At 30.4% G+C, this 25,729-nt stretch overlaps 1 protein-coding gene across 1 annotated transcript; it reads left to right on the top strand.

The window, feature by feature from the left end:
• The first annotated feature begins 10,876 nt into the window (after positions 1-10,876).
• On the top strand, positions 10,877-19,483 carry LOC102589967 (ubiquitin carboxyl-terminal hydrolase 23). The gene is made up of 10 exons (XM_006343595.2): positions 10,877-11,408; positions 14,083-14,197; positions 14,956-15,066; positions 15,617-15,789; positions 16,009-16,335; positions 16,767-16,892; positions 17,057-17,740; positions 17,940-18,609; positions 18,700-18,793; positions 19,013-19,483. Exons 1-10 carry the CDS (start codon positions 11,076-11,078, stop codon positions 19,173-19,175), a joined length of 2,796 nt encoding a protein of 931 aa, XP_006343657.1. The 5' UTR covers positions 10,877-11,075; the 3' UTR covers positions 19,176-19,483.
• Positions 19,484-25,729: the final 6,246 nt, after the last annotated feature.

The raw sequence follows: 25,729 nt of genomic DNA, 5'->3' as shown, positions 1-25,729 counted from the left end.
GAATTATTGTTTTGATCCTTTTAATATTTGGTCAAACATATTTAATCATGGCATAATACATAAAAATGTCTCTCCCGACGATAAAAAACACCTAAGAGTATGATTTAGTGGTCTATGAAAGTGAGTGGAAATGAGGTCTTATGTTTAATTTTCAACAAAAACACTTGCTGATTTCTTTCTATTTACTTTGATGGACGAAGTTATCGTATACCTATGCTAAGATAGCAAATATCTGTTGAAATTAGTTGAGATACATGCAAACTGATCTAGACAATATGGTGATTAAAAAAATATAATGCTTGGTAAAGTTTCACAAAGATCAAAATTAAAATTTGATGATATTTGAGGGATTAAAAATGATAATATCCATTTATTTATTTGTTTGTTGGTTAGTTAAGTCTACATTCTTCTTCTTTATAAGAAAAGTCAGCTTATCTTTTGCTAGACATAAGAAGAAGAGAGCGTGTCTTGTGCGTTATGTGTTTCTTTATGTTTCCCAATGCTTATTTTTTTATGTCAATAGAAACTTTAGGAAGTTGTCATGAAAAAATTGGAGATTGTGACCAATTATTATGTCTTGGAGTCTGTTCAATTTTATATATATATATATATATATATATATATGAGTATCTCGAGGGTCTTTTCGAAACAGTATCTCTATTTCCATGTATGCATGGTATATATTGATTTTTTGAGTTTCATAAATGAACTATTATGTATGTGAGTTTTATCTGAGCTATCACTAATCATTTATCAAAAACATATATGATAACTGAAATATATCTTGAACAGTTGATGTTAGCTCAAATAAAAAATCGCACACTTGATAATTTTGATATAATTCAAAAATTGAGATACTTAAAGATCTTTATGTGTATATTAAAATAGGATTGAGTCATCATTCTCATCCTTCTTTTTCACATTCTGATCCTTTTTTGTTGTTTTGTTTTTTGTTGTTTTGAAGTTAAGATAAGTACCCTTTATCTTTTCTGTAACTATTTTCTTTTTGAGGTTGTTAAAGATAAGAGTTTTCATTATTAATTAATGGAAAGATGTCCAAATTTGTTTCTATTTTGCTCACTTAGTCACTTTTGATCTATTTGCTTATGTTCAAATTTACCCCTTTTAACTTCTTATTATTATTGTTTAAAATTACGATTCGCTAAGAGTTTCATTAAGAATAGCGTAGTATTAATATTAAATTAAAAGTTTAACGAATGACAAAGTTGTTCAATTTCAATTAGTACAAAAACGAATTTGACACTTTTGTAACATTTCTTATCGTTCTATGTTATACCGAAGTAGAGGTAGCTTTTAACTTGTCGATTTAGCAAATCTAATAGCTTTCAAAATCAATAAAATTTTATATCGAGTTAATTATAGAAACTTAAGTTTGCTAATATCTTAAAATTCAGAATCAATTAAATTCTAATCCAAAATCCACATATAATCATACATTAATTTCAACTTCAAACGAATTTACAATTATTATATACGTTTAAAAAACATCAAAGGGTAGGTGGTTCTATTAAAAAAAATGTAGGTCAAGAACTCTTCTCTCTATAGTTTTATTTAATTTTATTTGACTTGGTTAAATTATATTAAAATTATGAATTCCATAGAAAAGGTGGAATGAATATTAAAAAGCACAGTAACTACAAATCAATATAGACAAAAAAAATTCATAACAAACACTTGAAGGAGACAGAAAAACATAATTTGTAATATAAAAATAAATCATGTAAAAACTAAATTTTTCATATTTATAAATCTATTAAATTCTTTACTTATAAATGTTGTTATAGAAAATCATCATCATCAAGTGATGACAAAGTGTGTGTAAGTTTTTTAATTATATTATCAACATTAGTATAATTATTTATTTTCTAGATTATATATATATATATATTATAATAAAATATTACAAGGACGTATAAAATTCAAAATAAACAAGTAAATATGGACGGGAAATATTAGAAAACTTTAAGAGGACGCAAACCTCGAATATTTTTTTCTCTACTTGGCTACTTTTAACATAGAGACTTAAAAAAGACCTCTTCAAAGTTATTTTATATTATATTTCTTATTGGTCTTTGAGATAAGGATATAAAGAGATGATGATAAAGTTATATGTTCGAACCATGAAATTTTATGTTTGTATTATGGTTTAATTTTTGACTATATAAGGTATATTATGTTAGGTTTTTTTGTTGAACTCTTATAAATATGAAATATTTTGGGTATGTTATGGTCTATATGTTGTAAATTCAAGTCATGAAGTTAATTATTAATATAAATCAAGTACACGGTCATGTTTCCCTTTTAAATTATGATTCTTTTTTGAATTTTGTACAAAATATGAAATACTTTTTGTGCATTCGTTTATATGACCTATTGTGAATTTAAATTGTCAGCCACTATAATGCTTATATTATGAGTTATCCATGTTATATCCTTTAAATTATGATCTTTTCCTAATTAATTTAGACAAATATGAAATATTTTAGACATCGAAATTTAGATAAGGATATCCTAACTTCCATCCTCTTAATTTATCCCACACCCTTGTCACTTTAAAGTGCTGGAAAGTTAGATTGGTTACATTTGGGATTTTTTTAATTTTTCTTTTTTAGCATATGGTTTTTCAGAACTATTATACCTTTGGATTTCACAATAACTATCAGATATGATTATTATAGTTTTTAAATAAATAAAATGGGATTTGGTAGCTGCAACTGTTATATCTCATAATGTATATTCACAATAACTATCAAATATGATTATTATAGTTTTTAAATAAATAAAATGGAATTTGGTAGCTGCAACTGTTATATCTCATCTCATAATGAATAATATGTGATAGTTACTAATGAGAGTTGTTATGGATTATAATTGAAGAATTGGTAGTAAAAAAAGCTTAAAGTAGAATTTACAATTCTATTACAATTATGGTTTGCTTAAACTTGAATCCAAAAAAGATGTTTCAATAATTAATCTTTCTTGATTTGATAGCTTCATATTTGATTGCAATATAGGTTTGTTAGATCTATGAAACTTAATTATTTCATTATCGTGTCCTTAACCACTAAAGTTCCTAATTATCATGATGGCCATAAGCTAATATTTTTTTACTATGAATGTTCGATCACTTTTCGATTTATGTGGCTTTGACATAGGTTATGCGACTTGATTATTTTATTAGGTATTTGATAATTTTATCAATTAAAGCTTAGCCTAATGAGAGGAAATCACTATAGCGTTTGCTGAAATTCATTATTTTTTTTATTGTTAAATTAAATAAATTTCTTCATGATTTTCATTATTTTGCTAAAATTTGAGAATTTAATTGGCAAGTAACAAATTGAATATTTGTGGGGTTTAAATGACTCTCTAAAGGTTGGTTTTTAATTTTAGTGCTTGTCAATTTTCACATTGTTTTCCAAGTCCATTTTGGTGTTTCTAGTCAAAGTAAAAAACAAAAAAAAAATGCACTGTATTTATTAGATAAACACAAATCATCGTCCAAATCTTAAGATTTTAAAAAAGCAGATTATTAAAGAATCAAAATTTGCACCATTAAATTACTAATTAAGATATGATAAATAAATTATTACTAAATAAATATGAGTTGTTTTGGCCCAACTTTTTTCAAGTTTTGTGGCTGCTTTTCTGGTAAGAGTAGGGTCAGGTTATGAAATTTCCATTTGGAATTAAGTCATTTCATTTAAATTCAAGTTGGAAAACAATGATTAATTGTGCTAATATTCAAAACAAAATAAAATAATGAAGACTTTATTTTTAAAAGGAAGATAGAGAAAAACCACCAAAAGATATTGTGTGAGACTATTCCTTTATTAATCATAGATTTTAAGTTTAATTTTTTCTTTTTAAAAGGGAATACTTTCATCCAAATAAAGTTTATGTAGCATGAAATTAAATTAGTCGATCTTTGATACAAGTACCAATCGATGATTTTTTATTTTTTATTTTTTTAAAAAGGCAGATAGAAAGATAAGAAAGACTTCCAATTTTGACTTGGTCAATGGCAATTTGCAGTTTGGCAAATGGGAGTTACAAACGTCAATATGTTGATGGCTTGCGCTTGACAAATGAATACAACCATTCATTTTGATAACAGAATAATACAAGTATTTATTTTATATTCACTATCGATAAAATAATTTTTTATATAATCAGTGAAATTCAACATATCATAAAGTATTACATATCTTAATTGAAAAGACATAGGGGTAAAAATTTCTTGAATTTATATATATATAAATTGGAATTTAAGTTGACTAGCTAGCAATAAAGTGATGAAAAAACATAGAAAGATCGTGGTAGACCTTACTGTCATTTTACGTGCAATTTGGTCCTCCTAGACTTTTTAATTTCAATGCTCTAAAGCAAAAAAAAGTCCATTCATTTAAAATTCAGGGAAAATGGCTAAATTTTCCGTTTGACTAAATCAAAATTCGCAAAAACTTTAATTCTAATTGATTTTTTTCCATTCACATGTAGGCTCGTATTCGAGATCTTTGGTGGTGTTTTATGGTCTTAATGTTAATCTTAGTCATGACCTTATTGAGCAACCTTTTTATTTGTGGACTTTTTCATCACTTCATATAAAATTGATGATAAATTTATTTAACAATCTTTTTTTATGTGTTTTTTCCCTTAATTAGCTTTTATTTTGTGTGTATGAACTTCTATATGTTAGCTAAACAATCGTTATCTAAAACATGTCAGCTTAAGTGAATAATAGTTATATTAAAACATATGATAGGTTGATTAAAGTGGAAATGACCTTCCTAAACAAAAATATAAACATCAATAAAAAAATAAATGAATTCTTTATTAAGCAATTCTTGTCAACTAGCATGGATTTTTTTTTCTTTTCTTTAATGATATTTATTTAAATTGATTGATAGAAAAAAATAATATACATTTTGGATAAAGCATAATACTTTGTGAAAATGTATTATTCATTTCATCGAAGAAGTGTCTAAATGGTCACAAATTAACAAACTTATAGTTGTCTAATCACTAAGGTGATCGCAATGATTTGGCTCGAGCAATTATATTTTACTGAAAATACAAGTTTTCAGACCCTTCTCAAAATTGTAAAACGTAACCATATATGAAGGCTAATGCATGTCTAAGGGTTAATTGCAATATAGAAAGATAATGTTGACGGTTAGTGGCGGAGCCAGGATTTTCAAAATCTATAGAAATAGGCACGTAAATAAAATAGACGAAGGGGGTTCGACATCTACTATATATACATACAAAAATATTTTAACCATATATAATTAATATAATTTTCCGCCGAAAGGGATTCGAATGAACCCCCCTAGTACTAGGTGGCTCCGCCCCTGTTGACAGTAATCATAGGAATTCAGTAATTTTTATGTATATCTTATTTATATGTTAAAAAATTATTAAATATTTATCAATATTTGGATGTGAATTTATAAAATTGTTATATATTACTTTGAGATAATTATAGAGATTCATATACTTCAAATTTTCGATCCATCTATATTTGAATCCATGAAAATTCCTACAAAATTATTATAAGCAAAAGTCATGCATGCATGTTTAACGTAAAATAATTTCCTCCATAGAAACCAGTCTGCACGTTAGGATTAATTTAATTTAATATATACTAATTAAATTAAAGTCTGAGAATCTAGGACTCCTGGAATTTATTTTTTTAATCTTTTTGCACAATATTAAAAACATTTTATTCATAAAATAATGTTATTTGGAATTTCAACGCTATAGGCTGAATATTAAATACAATATAATCATTGATCTAATTATCATAATTAGTTGATATATTATTAGTTTCTCCCACTAGAAGTATATTAATCGATGTTTTGTTACCAACATGGATTGTGGTGCATTGGTGGGAGTGTTTCACCTTAACCAGAGATCTTGGATTCGAGCCCTGAATATGGAGAAAATCATGTTGGGAGCGTCATTCCCGAATGAGCCCTGCAATGCATGTCTTGGAGTCTTAATATTTATAGTGAATGTTTTCTCTTTCGTTGAAGGGTTGGGGCCATAATAATTTGTTTACTAATAAGAGAAGAGAACGAAATTTTCATGAATATATCTAGTGGCATAGTAAAAAAAATAAAATCAAAAGATGTTCAAACTTTGTATAGTAAGTAAATTTTTTTTTATGATTGGATGCTTAAAAAAAACAAAATAATCAAGCTACACAATTTAACTAAATTATAATTTTTTAAAAACAATTTTAATTTAAAATAGTCTTTTTATGAAACTAAACACGATTTTTAAGTTTGGATTTACGTTTTTGATCCATTTTAGTCTCACGACCTTAGGCCCAATTTCATTAGAATAATAAGAAATTTTACTTTTCGATAATTGGGTGCACCAAGAAAATAATAATCAAACTATATAATATTTACTTAGATTATAATTTTTAATTAAAAACAGTTTTTAAAATAAAATTAATCATGATTTTTAAGGTTGAATTTTTGTTTTTGGTCCATTTTAGTTTCAGGACCTTAGACCCAATTTTAAAGCAAAGGTCCATTTGATTTTAAAAGCTGATTAGGCGCAGCTAGACAAGTTTTGAAGCAATTTTTTCTGAAAATGTTATATATATAATTATAAAGTAATTTTTGGTTTCTTTATACAATTTAGTTTTTTTGACGAATATTGTTTGGATGACCATCCTAACATATCATAATAACTCCACCCCTAGATATATAACTATGTGTTCTCCTATCTTCGTATATATATATATATAAAAATTCTTCAAAATTTAATATAACAAAAACCAATAGAATTTTGATATATACACTTTTATCTTATTTATTTATATCCACAACTTGAATATATATATAACCTCTCATTCGAAAAAACAAAAAATCAATTTTGACTAAATCCTAATCCATAATTAGTAGTAGTAATTTTAACATTAAAAATTCCAGATTTTTCTAAGGTTCAATTTCTACCACTACTTATATCATAATTGACTACAAAATCATCCTTATTTGTACACATGTCTGTAGAATATCACAGCGTAAAGACACACCATAGTATTTGTTTTAGCTTATAGGGTTTTAATTTATTTTTGCTTGTAGGGTTTTAAGCTTCCTCTTTTAGCTCATCTCTTTTTCTAAAACTAAAACCCTTTTCTCTTTTTTATTTGTTTAGTAAATTTCTGGTAAAAATTTCAATTTGATTCATATATTTATGCTAAGAAACAAGTGAAATGGAGGTTGATTATTTTTGAAATGTGTTTAAATTTTTTTGTATGTTTTTCTTCTTATATATGATGAAAAGAAGGAATCCCAATAGTTTTAGGATTTTGATTCATCAATACATCTTTCTAATCATGCTAATTAATTATGATTAGAGAAATCCCAATAGTTTTAGGATTTCAATACATCAATACGTCTTTCTAATCATATAGTTAGCTATGATTAAAGAAAATTTAACGTTAAGTTTGTATTCTACAGATTAACAACATGTCCCTATATATAGTTTGTGGTTATTTCATCAAATTGCCATATTAATTCATGGAGAAACTTAGATATATTTCACCATCATATATACTAAAATTATCTATACTTTTAAAATATTATGTATCTTACCACTAATTAAGAATTTTTTACCATATATTGAGAAAGGTACACTTAGATATATGTATTTTTGCTACATGTATCTTACAACTAATTAAGAGTTTTCGACCATATATTGTGGAAAATACACTTCAATACATGTATTTTTGCTACCTTATATACTAAAATAGAGAGAGAAACGAACGAGGTGGGGAGGGAGACGAGCAAAATTTGTTATGTAATCCAGATGCATGCGAATCACACTAGATATATGTATCACACTGTGTACATATATCTAGTGTGATTCACATGTATCTCGAAACCAAATCCATAGAAGAGTTGTTGTGAGATGGGAGAGAGGCGAACAAGATTTGTTAATGTATCTAGATACATATGTGAATCAACTTGGATATATTGTATCTAGAACGAATTACACATAATTTTAACCCCACAATTCCAAGATACGTGTATCTGAACGCACCAAAATCTAGTTAGATACTCTAATATTACAAATTAGAGTATTTCTAAGTAATTAACTCTTAAACTAGTGTGGTTTAGGTAAATTTTCTTTATTTAATTAAATAGTGTCAGGTTACTAATTTTTAACAAATCTTGACGAGTCAGTAGAATTGTTGGCCAAATCCTAAAAAAAACTCTCCAAAATTAATCACAAACCTTGATAAATCACTAAAATTTAGCCATAAAATCTTTGACGGATCACCAAACTCATTGTGTAAAAAATTCATCTACACAATTTATTTTATTTTATTTTTGCTTCAAATTTATCTTAATTAACTCCAAATGATTCCAATTTGATATACAACTTTCTAATACCCAATCACAAATAAAGTGTGGGACAAAGCCCAAAGTTATGTTAAGTTTCTCTATGGTCCAAGTTAATACAAGCGCCCATTAACTTAATTGCAACTAGTGTCTGGTGTTTAATAGGTTTTATTTTCTTATACTTATTTGATATTCGATATTTACTAACTTGAGTGTTGGAGGACGTAGATGTTAGACGAAGCCAAGTTAAAGGGCATATTTATATATTATATTTGAATTAAACAAGTAGACACATATGTCCTATGTGGCATCATGCGTGACCATTTGTATTTTGTGTGTATTATTATGCCATGTAGAATGCATGTGTATCTATTTGTTCAACTTTATACAAGTTTAAGTTTCTATATATATACATCTAAAGTTGAAGAGCATATATGTCAACTGAGACCAAACTAAATGACACATTTATGCAAGTTTTAATGTCTACTATAAAAATAATAAAAAATAATACTTTCTGTACATTGTATAAGTACTAGTGTTACCATTTGAGTCATAGTGAATTGAAAAGGACATGAATATACAGTATATACAAAGGGCAACTATTAAGTATTTGTACATTTGGAATTATATTCAAATCTAATTTTCTAATACGTTGCGATGCTCGGAACGAAAGACTATACCAAACATTTCTAATAAATGAGTGAATTATCAATCCGTTCAACAATTATATAAGTTGAAATGGATTGAGCTAAAAGCTCGATTTATAATTCAACTTGCTCAATTCTTACTATGTTTTAATTATTTTGTTTGTACTTTTACAATTCTGGATACCTAATAAAATTTCATTTCTTTATTAAGACTATATAACATATTAAATAAAAAAATTGTCTTTGTTGAATATATTTCGACAAAAAAAATTAATTGGCTATGTATCAACCCATTTTTTATGGATTGAAATTAGTTAAATTAATTACACTCAAACTTGAGTGAATTATGTTTTTATTGACTAATTTGACACCTCAAAAAATAAGTAATTAACAAAATCAATTTCCTTAAGACTTAATACAAAAAAATATGTACTACAATGTATTGAACTCTTGTTATGCATGGATACAAAAAGCTTGGTTTGATATGATTTAATCTTATATTTTTCTATTAACGATCTGAACATATATGTGACCTTTCTTCACACAATAACAACTTTTACTTTTTGCCAAAATTTGACCATATATACTAACGGATCATAAAGATAATCTACTTTTAGGTTCCATGCACCGTCTTCATGGATATATTCAATGACATAGTAATAGTATTTAAATTTTGGATAGTAAGTAATTTTTTTCTGATGATTGAGTGAACCTAAAAAATAATAATCAAGCTACATAAAATTTAACTAAATTATAATTTTTAACTAAAAATAGTTTTCTTAATAAAACAAAATATGATTTTTAAGGATGAATTTACGTTTTTGGTCCATTTTAATTTCAAAACCTTAGGCCCAATTTCAAACAAATATCCATTTGATTTCAATTGCTAATCAGTCCTAGCTAGACCACGTTTTAAAGCAAAAATTGGAAGACTACAAAATAATATAACTTTTTGTGGACGATGGAGCATAAAGCATCTTGCATCGAGGAGATTTATGCATATCCTTAACCGTCGAGCTACTACTTTTTATTGTGTTTACGGATTTTCAAAATACTATATATATATATATATATATATATTATAAAGTAATTTTTTTCAGTGAATAGTGTTCGTATATCCACCTGAACATCACATTAGCTCCATCCCTGAATCTATAACTAATTGAGCTACTACTTTTTATTGTGTTAACAGATTTTCAAAACGTTATATATACGATCATAAAGTAATTTTTTCAAGGAATAATATTCGCATGACCATTGTAACACCACGGTAGCTCTATCCCTGAACCTATAACTAATTGTTCTCCTATCTTCATATATAAAAAAAATAAAAAATTAAGAAAATCAATTTCCTTTGAAATTTAATATAATAAAAAACGGGCAATATACTAATTTTTTACCGTGCCCATATACAAAAAAAGCTTGAATTAATGTAATTTTGTTATACATAATTTTATCTTATTTGTCTATATCCACAACCTATAATAACAATTTTCACATTTCGCCAAGATTAAAATTTAAATTCCTACTATTAAACTTTTTCCCTCCTTACTTCATAATTATACCAAGTTTAAAATTTTAATTTTAGGTAAGTTAATTTTTTTTTTTTTAACAATGTAAGATAATTAGTAATGATTTTAACATTAAAAATTTGATATTTTTCTCAGATTCAATTTCTACCCCTACTTATATTACACTTGACTTTTTCAACATCACAAAAACCACAAAACAATATATTTTTAAAATAACAAAAATACCCCTGTATTCTAGTGTATCGCGGAACAGCGTAACACCTTACTATATTTGTTTTGCCTAGTAGGGTTTTAAGCTTCTCTTTAGCTCGTCTCTTTCTAGAGCCGAAATACTCAAACCCCTTTTCTTTTTTCACAATTGTTCAGTGAATTTCTTGTGAAAAACCCAATTCGTTCATATCTTTGTGCTAACAAACGAGTAAAAAATAGAGGAAAACAGGCAAAAATAGCCCAGTATTCTTGTAAAAGGCTTGATTTTGATACTTTTATGTGGAAAGTAGAAGAGGGGTTTAATGGGTGAAGCTACAATGGATAGAATGGAGGAAAATTTGGGTCAAGAATTATCTGGGTTAATTGGGTCGGATCCGGGTTTGGATACATCGTCGTCGTCGTTGTTTCATAGGAAGATTGAGTTTCATTTGGCGAAGAAACCGTTTAATGGGTTTATCAGTGGGAAAAACAATGGTGGGTTTCAGCTGGAAACACTGAACCCGAGTTCGGAGACCCGTAAAGAAAATGGGTCACTTGTCTCCGGGAAAAAGGGTGGCGGTGATGTGGTGATGGAAAGTAATGGGATGGATCCAGAATTGAGCTTTGGAATTGCTTTCAGAAAGATTATGAGAATTGTGAGTTTCTCTAAAGGGGTTCTGTGCCTTCTTCGGAATTTTTTAGCTGATAAATTCATATGTTCTTGCATCTATTATTTATGTCAATTGAAGCTTTTGTCTTCCCTTTGCTATATTTGCCTAGCTAAATATGGATAGTTTAGAATTTCTTTGCTTTTGATATTTGGGTTTTGTTTATATTTGATACTGCTTTTGAGCTCAATTTTTGGGTATTCTGAATTTTATTTTGATGTTTAGCTTTCAAAGCCTCTTCCTTTTTCCCATTTGTGATTCTAATAGCTCTGAGTATGTTTAGCATCATTAGTAGTCCTATGAATTTGCTTGTCAAATTGCCCTGAAGTCGCTAAATTGTGCTCTCTGTTACACTTTTTGGTCCATCTGTATCCTTGCAATGAGCAAATAACAGACTCGTGTATGAATTGGGTGGACTCTATGTGTCCAAATTCTATGAGATAAGGAAGTTCAGATTTAACGTGGAACTCTCAACTATGGTTTAAAATTCCCTTTATATTGGAGCTCCGTCCGGGGTCATGGGCAAAATGAGGCTTTTTCCTGATGTCGATGATAATATTAGCCCAAAAGTCCAACGGAGGGCGAAGTTTCTCAATTTCGGATAGTTCTGGGGCAATTTGATTTGATCTTCCCTACTTTTTTGGTAATTTAGTGTTGAGTTGGTTTTCAAAAGGGATTTGTTCTTCTCTTCTTTTTTCCTCTCTCTCTCTTTGTTATATTTGTTTTCATTTCACTACTAGTATTTCAAGTACTTTGACATGACTATTTTCACTTAATTTGCATGTAATGTGGTTGCATGTATAGTCTGTTAGCTCCTTTATACTAGGAAGAATATCTTTTATATAAAAGGGTTGAGATGGAGGTCAGAAAGGTGATTCTATCAACACAACCACAAGTGCTCTTCAGTCCCAAACACATTTGAGTCAGCTATATAGATTCTCACTTCTCCATTTAAGCTCAACTAATGTTGTGATTATACCAGATATTGAGTTAAATATAACTCATTATCCCAATTCGTAGATAATCAGCTATATGGATCTTTTTCTTCTATTGTGCCATATCTTTGGCTAAGTCTGAATTGATCACCTAAATGAAAAGGTGATTCTATGATGACATTTTTTGTGTGCTTGGCTGGAAAAGTATTGATGTTTTCTCCATTCTTCAATGCCTTCCATCCATTAGCTCAGAACCTGTACAAAGTCACCTTTCTATGCGTAACCTTCAGTAGAATATAGTGTTCTGTCAGATGATTGTCTGGTAAACATCATTTTCAAAGCTTTAGAAGTCCCAAAAGACAACTTGTTATCCAACACTTACCAAAACAAATACGACGAGTTATTGGGTCCTGAGCTAAGCCTTGGAAATTGTGATGCCATAATGCTTTTCAAGTTCTCCTAGCCCTATTTCCTACCCTTGCCCTTTGGGTTGATTATATTGCTCGAATCATGATTATGTATGCTTTTAGGTCACATTTTTCTATTTTCCCATGAAAACGTAAGGTAATCATGTGGCGTGAAGGGGTTGCTATGTTCAAAACTTATATACAAGCAAGCTAAGAGCTTCCTTGTTTAATTTTGCAAGGAGCTGATGGACAATCTGTGTCTCCCTCTGAAAGAATCTTATACCTTTATGTAACGGTACATTACCACTATTATCTGTTTGTCAGAGAAGTGAATCCCCACTTACATTAATCTGTTCCTTCTAATAGAGGTGTGTATTTTTGTGTAGGCTGTATAGTTGTCTACGGATGTAAAATGGTTTATAAAGCTTGTGGGTTGCCTTAAATCTTTTAGGTAGGATACCACAGCAATCATATTTTATGATAATCAACTTTTGGTAAGCTTATTCTGGCAGTTTTTGGTTTACATTAAAGTCTGCATGTTTTAACCAAAAAGAAATTCCGGTGTAAGGAAGGGTCTTTTTTTATGAAGTAAGATGAGAGAGATGTGATAAGATACCAAAGGCTCTAGGAGTTAAAAGCGCTGGTTTGATAAGATAAAAGTGGTTTATTTTGTGATTATATTGTCTTGTCCCTCACGAAGTGGGCAAGGGATGAAAAGAGTTTATATGTATCTTGTGCTGCTCTACCGTTCTTTTAAAGGTTTTGATTGGAGGCCCATTATCCTGTCGCATGTTATTGGAGATAACTTTTGGTCGTACAATGTCACAATCAAATCTGCACTAGACTGCATCTGTGAACCCCAAACTAGTGTGTATCTTTTCTGTTGTCTTCTTTTCCTTAAATTGAGGCACTCTTTCCTTGTAGAGTGCTTTTTACCATAAAAATTAGTAGATGTGTGTCCTAATATTATGAACTAATTGATGTGATGCTAAGTCATGTACTTTTTCTATTTCAAGTAGCTCTGAGATTGTAGCTGCTGGAATGCGCGGAACTTATAGTTTCTTCCTCTTGGTCCTCTGATGAGTGATGGCTCTTTAGTGGGTTATGGAATTTGATCTTGATCTATTGTGGGCAAATTGAACTACTTTATGCTTTACCTTGTTCTCGTTTAACGTTTGAGTTCAAGAATATTGTTGGACAGGAATTACCAGATGAATCAACGAGGCCTGCTAAGACCATTTTATTTACGCTTGGAGACCAATTGTATTTTATGGAAGTCTCCACATTGCTTAATTATGGGACCGGTTGTTGTTGTTACAGGGAGCTGGCTTGCAAAATCTTGGGAATACCTGCTTCCTCAATTCAGTATTACAGTGTCTGACATACACTGAGCCATTAGCAGCATACTTGGAAAGTGGGAAACATCAAAGTTCCTGTGAGTCTCTCTCTCCTGCGTATGCATGTTTGTTTTGAGCAATCTTAAAATCTTCTGACCTGCTTAGAGGAGGTGGTTACATTAATTTGTATTCCAGCATTTCACCTACCTTAACCGGAAGAAGTTTGCAGGTAAACTGCTGATGTGCTGTCTGGACCTCTTCTTAGATCTTTGAACCAATTGCTGAAATCAATCGGATTTGACTTGATAAATGTCATTATATTATTTAGTATTTACTGCTTCAGAGATTTCTCTTTCACCAGAATAAATGGTACCAAATGCACTCAAAGCAAGTCAAATTGGATTTGTTAAAAAATGTCTTACCCTACCTTTCTGACCCCAGTACTGTAAAATTTGATAGAAACTGGATAATATACAAAGTTTAATGGTGTACTGCATGAAAAGAAGTTTAAGCTGTAGTAGGCGTGGAGCTGTTAAATAATTTAATGCGAATGTACTTTTGGAGATGCATAGAGCCTCAGCTTATGTGGAATAACATTTATGTGTTTGTCTTTCAACTATATTGCACACTTATAAACGTGTTCATGCTAAGTCTGTCATTCTAAATTCATAAAATGGATATGAACTTCTTTGGTCTTTTTGAAATGAATATTTGAGCGGACTGTATGAGCTGTCCACATAAACTAAACTTGGGTTTTGGTTTCTGCATATAGATATTATGTCGGTTCTGGACTTGAATCCTTAATTTTGTCAGAGCATATATGTTTGTTAACTTGTGTTTTATTGTTTTATTGAAGGTCGTATGGCTGGTTTTTGTGCTTTATGCGCCATCCAAAAACATGTGAGTCGTGCTTTGCAGGCAACTGGGAAAATACTGGCGCCCAAGGATCTTGTGTCAAACTTAAGATGTATCCTTCCTATTCCCTGTAGTTTATTAATTTATTTTGAATCTGTGACTTCTGCTATTAATCTACAATTTTAAGTTGTTTCTCTGGTTATTATTCTCTATTCTTCCGATGATTGATTTACCCCTCCCTCACTTGTTCTTAGTGTCTTTTTTCCCCAACAAGAGTAGTGCAATTTCAGTCATGTTCGTAAACTTTTTCTTTTTGTTAGGATATGCTGAGTTATCATTTAAGTCTGATGTCCAATATTTTTCAAAATCTGATGGCTTGACTTTTTATTTTTGTTTTATTTCCATGCAAAGTTTAGTTTAGTCAGAAAGTTAATAAAGGGATGATAACAGCAACTATGCCTCCGTCTCTAACAGGCCGGGGGTTTAAATAAGGGTATGATAAAAATTTTTTAGAGGCTGACAATAAAATTCTTGCTCCTCTATCCTTGAGATTTACACCGACTATACTGCTTCAGAATATGCCTATTATTTTTCTTATTATTCCATATTTGAAGGCTTTTAGACATTTGACTATCAGGGTTAATCCTTAATTATGTGTTTAGGCATATCGCGGAATTTTCGAAATGCTAGACAGGAGGATGCACATGAATACATGGTGAATCTGCTCGAGTCGATGCATAAATGTTGCTTACCTTCAGGAGTGTCTAGTGAATCCCCCAGTGCTTATGAGAAAAGTTTGGTTCATAAGATATTTGGTGGGCGTCTTCGCAGTCAGGTGCATTTCAGTTGTTCTTCTGTTAGTGTGGTAGATCTAGTAACTTTTGGGGGTTCAGAAAATTTTTACTTGCTGTGACTTGATCTCCCTCCCCTCCAAAAAAAAAAAGAGAAGCGTTTTTTCGTTGTGTGTGGGTGGGGGTGGGGGATATTTCCTTGGTTCCTTTTCTAACAGTTCTTTGACTCCTCGCCCATCTGCATCTTTCCAAATGATCTGCAGGTGCAGTGCATGCAGTGTAAATTTTGCTCCGACAAGTTTGATCCATTTCTGGATCTAAGTCTAGAAATTTTAAGGGCAGATTCACTACTCAAAGCACTTGACCATTTTACTGCCAGAGAGCTATTAGATGGTGGTCAGAAGCAGTACCAATGTCAGCAGTGCAAACAGAAAGTGAAGGCTACTAAACGGCTAACAATTGACCAGGCACCTCATGTTCTAACCGTCCACTTGAAGCGATTTGGTTCACATGTCCCTGGGCAAAAGATCGATAAAAAGATTCACTACGGGCCTACTTTAGACTTGAAACATTTTGTATCTGATACCTATGTAAGAATAGTTTTCCTCCACGCAGTCGAGAACTCCTTTACCTTGTTTCATCTAATATTTGTCATGTGAACCTGCTCTTATTTTATGATTTGACTAATCTCCAAATAAGAAAATTAGCAGCCTATAAAATGGATGATGAATTGACGTGAATGTTCTGGAAAATCCATTGCATTGCATGTCAAGTAGTTGAGAAGATGTTTTTTTCCATCAATTCTGATGATATTCTTGTGTGTGATAGTTTTAGACTTCACCAATGATGCATCAACCTTACATAACAAATAGTGGAAACAATTCGTATAGGCTCAAATACATAGCAATACTGGTGCTTGCTTTACTTGCTATTATCCTGCTATGATACTTTTTTGGTAGTTCCTTTATATCTTGAATTCCTCTATTTTTGGAAACTCATGGGATTCCCTCTTATTTTGCAGAGTGGTGAATTGAAGTACACACTCTATGGTGTGCTGGTTCATGCAGGTTGGAGCACCCACTCTGGTCATTATTATTGCTTTGTTCGCACTTCTAGTGGAAATTGGTACTCCCTTGATGACAATCAGGTATATACATTTTGCTTTCTATTGTTTGGCTTTTAAATGTTTCAGCGTTTCAGGAATTATTATTATTTTCTTAAAAAAAAACTTAAGCAAATGGTTTATGGTAATGTAGTTTGGCTGTCGCAAGAATAGCTTCTGAATTTTTCTACTCTTCTATGTACTTGTAGGTTGTTCAAGTGAGTGAGAGAAAGGTGTTGGAGCAGAAGGCATACATGTTGTTCTATGTTCGGGATAAGAAATCTCCTGTGCCTAAGAAGTCGGTTGATGTTGCCCGCAATGATAATGTGATTACTAATGGCATAGGAAATAAAATATATTCTAATCACAGCCAGAGATTTAAGGATACTGCTCAAATTGGATTTCATTTGAAGAATGAGGATTCCTTATCTGGTACAAAAGATCAAAGGGAGACATTAAGTGCGGAAGTTTCGAAGGGAACTTCAACAAAGGATCTGGCACCCCCAAAGGTTAATGGTGCAGTAGTTAGTGGGTTCTCTTCTCACGGAGTGGCTATACAGCCTGAAAATTTGTCGAAAGTACAAGAAACAGGTGACAGTGTAAAGGACCCTTCTGTTGTAGACACAAATGATGGAACATCCTTACTGAAAGCTAAGCCTGCTGTTCCAGTCTCCAATGGAGCTCATAGATTTGATAACAAGGGGGGAACAAGATGTGGAGACTCTACCTCACTACCTAATGGCAATGTAACCATCAAAGAGTTGACTTGCTCTGCTGCAAAACCATTTCACTGTAGCAGCATAAATAGTGACAAAGATCCAAGTACTCCTGACAAACTGTTGAACAAAGACAAACAAGTGGAATGCAGCAAGGCAGACACCAACTCTCGAGTGGTAATATATATATATATATATATTTCTTATTGATTATTGTGCTATGCTCCTTATGTCGTATCTTATTTCTTTCATGCTGGATCCTGGATACTGCTAACCAAACTAGGTAAAGAAGCAGTGCTTTTCTGATACAGCTAACCAAACTAGGAAAAGCAGTGTTTTTTCTTTGTCTTATGTTTATTGATAAATTTCCTTTCAGGTAAAAGACATCTCCAATGGCAGTTTAGGTGGTCCAGCTGTTGAAGTTAATAATGATGTTGGACAGAGAAAAGCAGGTGCTGAATCATCCGGAGTACTGAGCCAACCAACTATGACTAGCTCGACAGAAAAGGTAGCTATTGACAAAGCATGCTTGAAAGCCAAAAAGAAGTCTTTCAAGAGTCGTGTCATCAAGATGCATCTCAGTTTTATGATCTTAGATCCAGCTTTGGGACTGAATAGGAAGAAAAAACTCAAACGAATGAAACATAAAATTGGAAAGAGAAAGCGTAGCAATCCCAGTTCCGTGGATGAGAGTAATTCTGATCTTGGGCCATCTACATCCAAATTATCCCATACTTTGATATCTTCTCCAATGCATTCTCAAAGAAAGAAGTCAAAATTTGGTTCCAATGAGAAAGTTTCCAGTTTAGATACGAAAACTGCTGGACACAATGGGGATCTGCTGAGGAATACAGTTAATGATGCAAGAGTTGTGAACAATGGCACTGTATTAGTAAATGACAAACAACAACAAAAAAGCTCTAGCTTGGCACCAGTAGGAAGTCAAGGTGTTGACAATAGACAGTCTACCGATTCTAAAGAGACTAAAGTTGTTGCAACACGGAAAGGTCTGTTGAATATGCTTACCAGAGGGTTGGAGTCAAGCGGTAAGTACTTATTTGCAGCTACATGTGCCTTTATGATTTTATTATTGCCTTTGTCAGCTGAAACATAGCTGCTTCCTATTTGATTCACAGTTGCTCGTTGGGATGACGTCGAAGTTCGTTCCTTGAATGGTGTAGAAGCACAGAATGGAAATTGTGTCACCATTGGGTACATTGGGGATGAGTGGTGAGTCTCTCTGTTAATCATGGGCATTCTTGTGTTTAAAGATCATAAAACGTATGCTCTAAGAATGCTGTTTGATCTTTTTTCTTGATGTGGATATTCTTTTGGGGGGTAAGGTCTCCGTACATCCTACCCTCCCTAGACCCATTGTGGGATTACATTGAGTATGTTGTTGTTTGTTGTTATGTTTCAAGTACAACTTTTGACAACATTTATTTTTAGGGATGAGGAATATGACACAGGTAAGAGGAGGAAGATTAGGAGCTCCAAAATTGAATTTGGTGGACCAAACCTTTTCCAAGAAATTGCAAGCAACAAGACAAAGGTTAAGAAAGCGAGGCTTGAGCGTTCTAGCTCTGCAAACCAGCCTTTCAGGATATTATAATGAACCTGCGCAAACATATTTTGACTTAACCTATCGAGGAACACAACCCGATGAATTCCACACAAGTGTCACCGAGATGGTAACGGTCTGCATCCCCAGCTTGGTCCAGTTTTAGCTTTGGCTGCTAAGCTTATTTTTAAGCCTACCATTGTAGGCTTGAGCAGGTAATGTGTATCTTTTTTGTAGCAAGTGGTTTGCCTCAGTTTTGGCTTTGTGAGGTCTTGAGAAAGATGTAATGTTTGTGGACATTAGATCATATGACTCATCAAATGAATGACATTTGTGTTTGAAAATATTTGTTTCACTTTCTCTCTGTCCATAAATGATATTTCTGTATTTGGTGAAATATTTTTAAAAAAATTGTTCTTTCCTAAAACCTCAACTTCTTTTTCCAAGTAAAATACAGGTGCAAAAACAAAAGTTGAGGATGTATGAGTGAAACATTATCTCATTTGAAATATTCCTAAAACAATTTTTTTTTTTATACCTAGGGCTTGAAACTGGCAATTCTGATTAAGGAAAGAACCATCTTATTCATTGCACCACGTTGAAACTGACAGTGTTGATTTCATTATGTCAAATCTTCTTGATTTGGCTCACCATGCTATAGATTTTGGGTGCTTTGTATGGTGAAGTTATTTTCGAAAGACTCTTGAGCATATCAAATAATATATATAATAAAATAAAAGAGAGATATAAGAACTACTATAGGAAGGCATCACATCGAGTTATCATTTTGTCTCGGACGCTATAAAATTCCAAAAAAAAATATAAACACATTGTAGTGTTTAAAAAATTGTAACTTAAATTAATTAGAAAGTAATCTTGTCATTAAATAGCTTGTAGTTAATTATTTTTTTGATGATCTATTGTGAATTCATTGTTAAACCCTCTGCTGATCACCACAGAAATTGAGAAGATAATAAACGCATAAGTAGCTGAGTTGAAGAAAAGTATATATAAATTATTGTACATTACATGACATTACAAATGTTTATATCTTAGGAAAATTCTTATTAGGTGGTATTGAATTCGTTACAATTGCTAGTTTTAAAGGCAAAGAATGGAGGTAATCAAATTTTCTTATGATATCCGATCCGCTCAATAAGATTATATTACATAAGCAACTTCACTATAGGATTATAGGATAAGGAGCAAAAAGGAAAATGCTAATAATGATGAAGACGATGATAATGTAATATATTTTAATCTCCATATGTCTTCGATCCAAAAAGGTAAAAATTCTATAATTGGTTTAGGGTTTTAAAGAAATATCTTTTCATAAATCGTTTAAAATATGATAAGGTCATGTTGAGATATTCGTCATGAAGGAATATGGTGACTATTTCATTTCATGAATCGTTTAGATTATCACAAGGAACTTCAAGCATCCACCTTCCAAATTCACTCCATATTTTGTTGAAATTTTTTGCATATACATATTCATGTATAAAATATTGGATTCGGTTAAATCCATAATCGATACTTAGAATATTTAATATTCAATCGCTTTTATTTGACCAATAAAAAATCAAGTGTTTCCTTTTTAAATATTAAACAAGAACATAAATGGTAAGTTTTAACTTAATACATTGTTGAAGAACTTGTATTATTGTTTTTTTTTTACTACTAGTCACTTATCCCTATCTCTCTTAGGTGTGGTATCAAAGCGAGCTTGTTTTCACATGATAAGGTAACTCTAAGTTTATGCAAACACAAAGATATTATCGAGTAATTTCTTTTAGCTTCCATTGAAATTTAATATAAGACGGCCTCATGATTCTCTTCACATTTTATTATCACTAGATTATGCTCTTTAATGATTTTTTAAAAAAATTATTCAACCTCTTTTGTTTGGCAGAAGGAACAAAATGATTGGAAAAGGGAAATAGAATTAAACAAGAACATAAAATTCAAGTTTAAAATGGTAGTAAAAGGTATGGCCTCAATCATGTGTACTTAGAGGGATCAAAGTTAGAACTCTTTCAATCACATTATTTATTTGTTAGTCCATGAATATTGTGATAATATAATTTTTGCACGATTTTTTTGCAAAATATTCATGGAATCCTCCGTATGAAGTTGGGGGAGCGGTACGCACAGTCTCACCATTGATACGACATTTTTGGATATTTAGGAGTCAATTTACAGAAATAAGGCGATTTTCTTAGTTTTTTCGAGTGCATTAACCCATGGATATTTGGTGATATGGCTGTCGGACAATTTTTTTGTAAAGCCTTTACGAAATCCTCGATAAGAAGTTGAAGGAGCAATACATACAATCTCACCATTTTTACGACATTTTGCGGGCAATTTACATGAATTAGACAATTTTCTCAGGTTTTCATGTGTCTTAGCCCATGAATATTGCGGTGATATGAATTTCAAATAATTTTTTTTAAAAAACCCTTCATGAAACCATCCGTAGGTAGGTGGGGAGCAGTTCTAGTCTCACCGTTTTTGCGACATTAGGGGACAATTTACAGAAATTAGCCATTTTTCTCAATTTTCGTGCGTGTTAGCTCATAATATAATGGTGATATGACTTTTATACGATTTTATTGCAAAACCTTTACGAAATCCTCCGTAGGGAATTGTGGGAGCGTTAGTATAGTGTCACCATTTTTACAACATTTTTGAGCATTTATGAGCCAATTTACAGGAATTAGGTGATTTTCTTAGTTTTTTGAATAACACACATGAATATTGGGGTGATATGACTTCCAGATTGCAAAATCCTTTGGAACCTTCCATAGGGAGTTGGGAGAATGGTACATACAATCTTATCATTTTTACGACATTTTTTGGGGATTTTTTTACAAGAATTAGATAATTTTCTAAGTTTTTCGTGTGTGTTAGCCCATAAATATTATATTGATATCACTTTCAAACGTTTTTTCTTACAATACCTTCACGAAACCCTCTGTAGGATAATGAAGGAGTGGTACATAAAATCATGATAAAGAATGTTGAAACCTTACACGAAAGCTCATGCACGTAAAATTCAAATAATATTCATCATCATCAATGACAGAACCACATATATTCGAAAGGTGTCAACTGACACCACTTTACACAAAAGGTACTATGTAGATAGGTGAAAAGTTTTATTTATATGCAATAAATTAAATTTACTATTATATTTTAACAATCCTTTATAAAGTTTAGTTCCTTCAATTTATTCAAGGTATAATCTTTAAGTTGATACTCACAAAAGGACAAATAAATTTTAGACAAGTAAATCTCACTTTGCATAAACCATTTGCAACAACTATTCTCATTTTCTTGTAGAAAAAAAAATCTAAGAAAAAAGTTTTTACATAAAATATTGGACAAATACTCACTCTCTAGAAGTACTTTTTCTTGTCCTAAAAGAATCAAAACTCACTCTTTGATTGTTTATTTTCAAGAATTAATGGAAGATCCATTGGTGGATGAAAGAGAAGAGTTACGTTGATGGTTTCAACACTTGGTGGAATCCCACAACAAAGAAATGCCCATTTCTTAATACCGGTTGGTTCATCGATTGAAGGTTTAAAATTGAAAGTTGTTTTGATTAGTTTCTACGCCATCAAAGAGACTTTTAATGGCCAGTCACATTCGGATGGAAAAGGAATTGAAGGATGCTTCAATGGTCATTGAAAGTCTCATTTAATGGAGTAGAAACTAATAAAAACATCATTAAATTTTAGACCTTCAATCGATGAAACAATCGATTTCAAAAAATGGACTTTTCTTAGTTGCAGAATACCACGAAGTAGTGAAACCATCAACTCTTCCGTTCATCCATTATTGGATCTTCCATTGATTCTTGTAAATGAACAATTAAAGAGTAAGTTCTGGTTCTTTTAGGACAAGAAAAAAGTACTTCTATAAAGTGAGTATTTATATATATATATATATATATAAATCGCTAAAAAATTTAAATAAATTATTTATTGTCAATTAAGTCTATAGGTTGTTATGCTATATCAATATTTTCCTTTTATTTTTTGAATAGAGAATATCACAAAATCTATAAAATCGAAATTTACTATGAATTTCATCGCTAAATAACTCATAATCAATAGTAATTTTTATAATCTATCGCTATTCTATTATTAATAGAATTAACAAACGATTATTTTGATCACCTTACAACACAAACATCATTATTCAACATCATCTGAATAGAAATAAATGGTTAATCTAGAATCATCCATATATATAAATCCTAGTTATGCTAGATCTACGACGAAAATGATCTCCGAAAAAACGAATAGCTACTTATCCATATCAATTTTGACGCTTGAGGAAGATCTACGGAGAAATCATTCTCCATGTGTTCTCCATCTATACCTTTTAAGAAACTACATTGCCATTTGTTGTCACCGACATCTTTATTAATCTCTCTCTCTCTCTCTATATATATATAGAGTAGCTTGCAATGTGGTTAAGCCAAGTGACAAGCTATTGAAAAGCCACTTGACAATTTTAAAACATAGCTAATAAATATTATAATAAAAGATTGAATTAAAAGATTAAAAATATATTTGAATTTGAAAAATACATTAGATTTTTTAAAAGAAAGAAAAAATCATTAGTTTAAAAACAAATGCCACAGTAGAAGAGTTCTAAATGAACTCTTAGTTTTAGAATTCTTACTATTTCATAAATTTATTATTTTCATATATTAAAAAATATATTTAAATTTAGTATTATGGAGAACTCTTAGTAAGTAGTAGTAGTATAAATGAGGAAAAGAAAACGTAGATTAATAAATTAATTTTTTTGAAAGATAACAAAAGAACAAAGGAGAAAGAAGAAAGAAATGGAGATATATGAGGAGGAAGGGGGGAACATACAAAAAATTAAAATTATCTCACTAATATCAAATATTTAACTTCTAAGAAAAAAATATGAATTTATGAAGTGTAATAAAAAGATCTTCTTTTGAAAAATTTATATAATATTTGAATTCGAATTTAAAAGTAATTTGAGTTGAAATTGAATTCTAACTCCTTAACCTCTCTTATATATACTCCTATAATTGAATATAATGTTAAGCTTTGAATTTAAGAAGAGTAATAAAAAGACTTTCTTTTAAGAAATTAATATAATATTTGAATTCGAATTTAAAAGTAATTTGAGTTGAAATTGAATTATAACTCCTTAACCTCTTTTATATATACTCCTATAATTGTATATAATGTTAAGCTTCCTTCACCTTTTTTTTTTTTTATATTGATCATTAATTTTATTAATGAATTTAGTGACTGCATTCTTCATATATAACTATCCATAAATTTTGAAAATATGATGAAGTAACTAGACCATACATATATTACTGTCCATAAATTTTAAATTGAAGAAATGCGAATAATAAAATAGATTTGTTTTTTATTAATAAGAAAACTTTTGATAATTATATATTAAATCTAGTGATAAGCTAATAAAATCAATATTAATAATTTAAAACATGATTGTTGTCTCTATTCATATGAAAATCAAAGACGTAATTTATTGAAAATTTCCTCTTCCGCATCATATTGAGAACACATAGTTGATTTTCTTAAAAGATAATATAATTTAATAGGTCAGAACAAGACATTTCAATCTAAAATACTTAGAAATAATATTTTAATATCATTCGCGCATCGAGAGGAGAAATATAGTGAAGATGATGTGACACCTATATGACCTCTATTTTTATCTTTTTTCTCCTATTTTTGGCCTTTTCTTATCTAAATTATTTATTTTATTATAAAAATATTAGTACTTAATTTATTACAATTAAATATTTTATTAATGAAAAAACATTTACAACAAAGACTTTACCCTCGTCAATTTGTATCCTCACCTTTTCCTATTTTCCCTTTTAGGATCCCAAAAGTCATTCTCTAATTAAAACATAACTCTCTCTCTTTTAATTCATACAGAAAATTTCAATTGCAATTTTATCTATTTATTTGTTCTTTAAATTATTATTATATTTTTGAGGGATAAGGCTATGAGACATATCACAACATTAATTGCCCAAATTAATTTTCTTAGTTGCTAAACATAACTTCAAGATTTATTTCATAGAACAACTAACAATAGTATATACATATCTATACTTAATAGGAGTAACAGACAGTATATCATAAGTCAGAAACTTATTTAATGTTATTGTACAAAAAGTAATGGCAAATAATATGTTGGTACATTATTATTACCCTACAAACTAAATTAATTGCTTCATATATACCAACATGTTGTGATGGAGTGGATTCCTTCATGTTTCGGGTTTAAGTTCAGATTATAAATCATTTTTGTTATAAGTATTTTATTTTTATGTGAGATTTTTCAACACAAATTCTAATTTAATTAAATCTCAACATGAATATTGAATATCAAATTTAAAATAAAATAAAATAATTGTTTTATACCGATAAGTTATGGTGGAGTATATCTTTTCATCTTTAGTTATAGATCTTGTGTTTGAACTTACAGTATACAGTTATTTTGTTGGGAACACTTTACACTCAAATTTAGATACTCCTACTGAATGGACCCCCCCCCCCCCCCCCCCA

This window comes from Solanum tuberosum, unplaced genomic scaffold (genome assembly GCF_000226075.1).
Source record: "Solanum tuberosum cultivar DM 1-3 516 R44 unplaced genomic scaffold, SolTub_3.0 scf00047, whole genome shotgun sequence".
NCBI classification, from domain to species: domain Eukaryota; kingdom Viridiplantae; phylum Streptophyta; class Magnoliopsida; order Solanales; family Solanaceae; genus Solanum; species Solanum tuberosum.
Note: the sequence above shows the minus strand (reverse complement) of the source record. Positions and strands in the feature narration are given on the sequence as shown.

Coding starts and splice junctions, on each gene's coding strand:
- LOC102589967 (XM_006343595.2), top strand. CDS start 11,076: ATGGGTGAAGCTACAATGGATAGAATGGAGGAAAATTTGGGTCAAGAA. Junction 16,893..17,056: donor ACTCCCTTGATGACAATCAG/GTATATACATTT, acceptor ATGTACTTGTAG/GTTGTTCAAGTGAGTGAGAG. Junction 18,610..18,699: donor CAGAGGGTTGGAGTCAAGCG/GTAAGTACTTAT, acceptor TTTGATTCACAG/TTGCTCGTTGGGATGACGTC.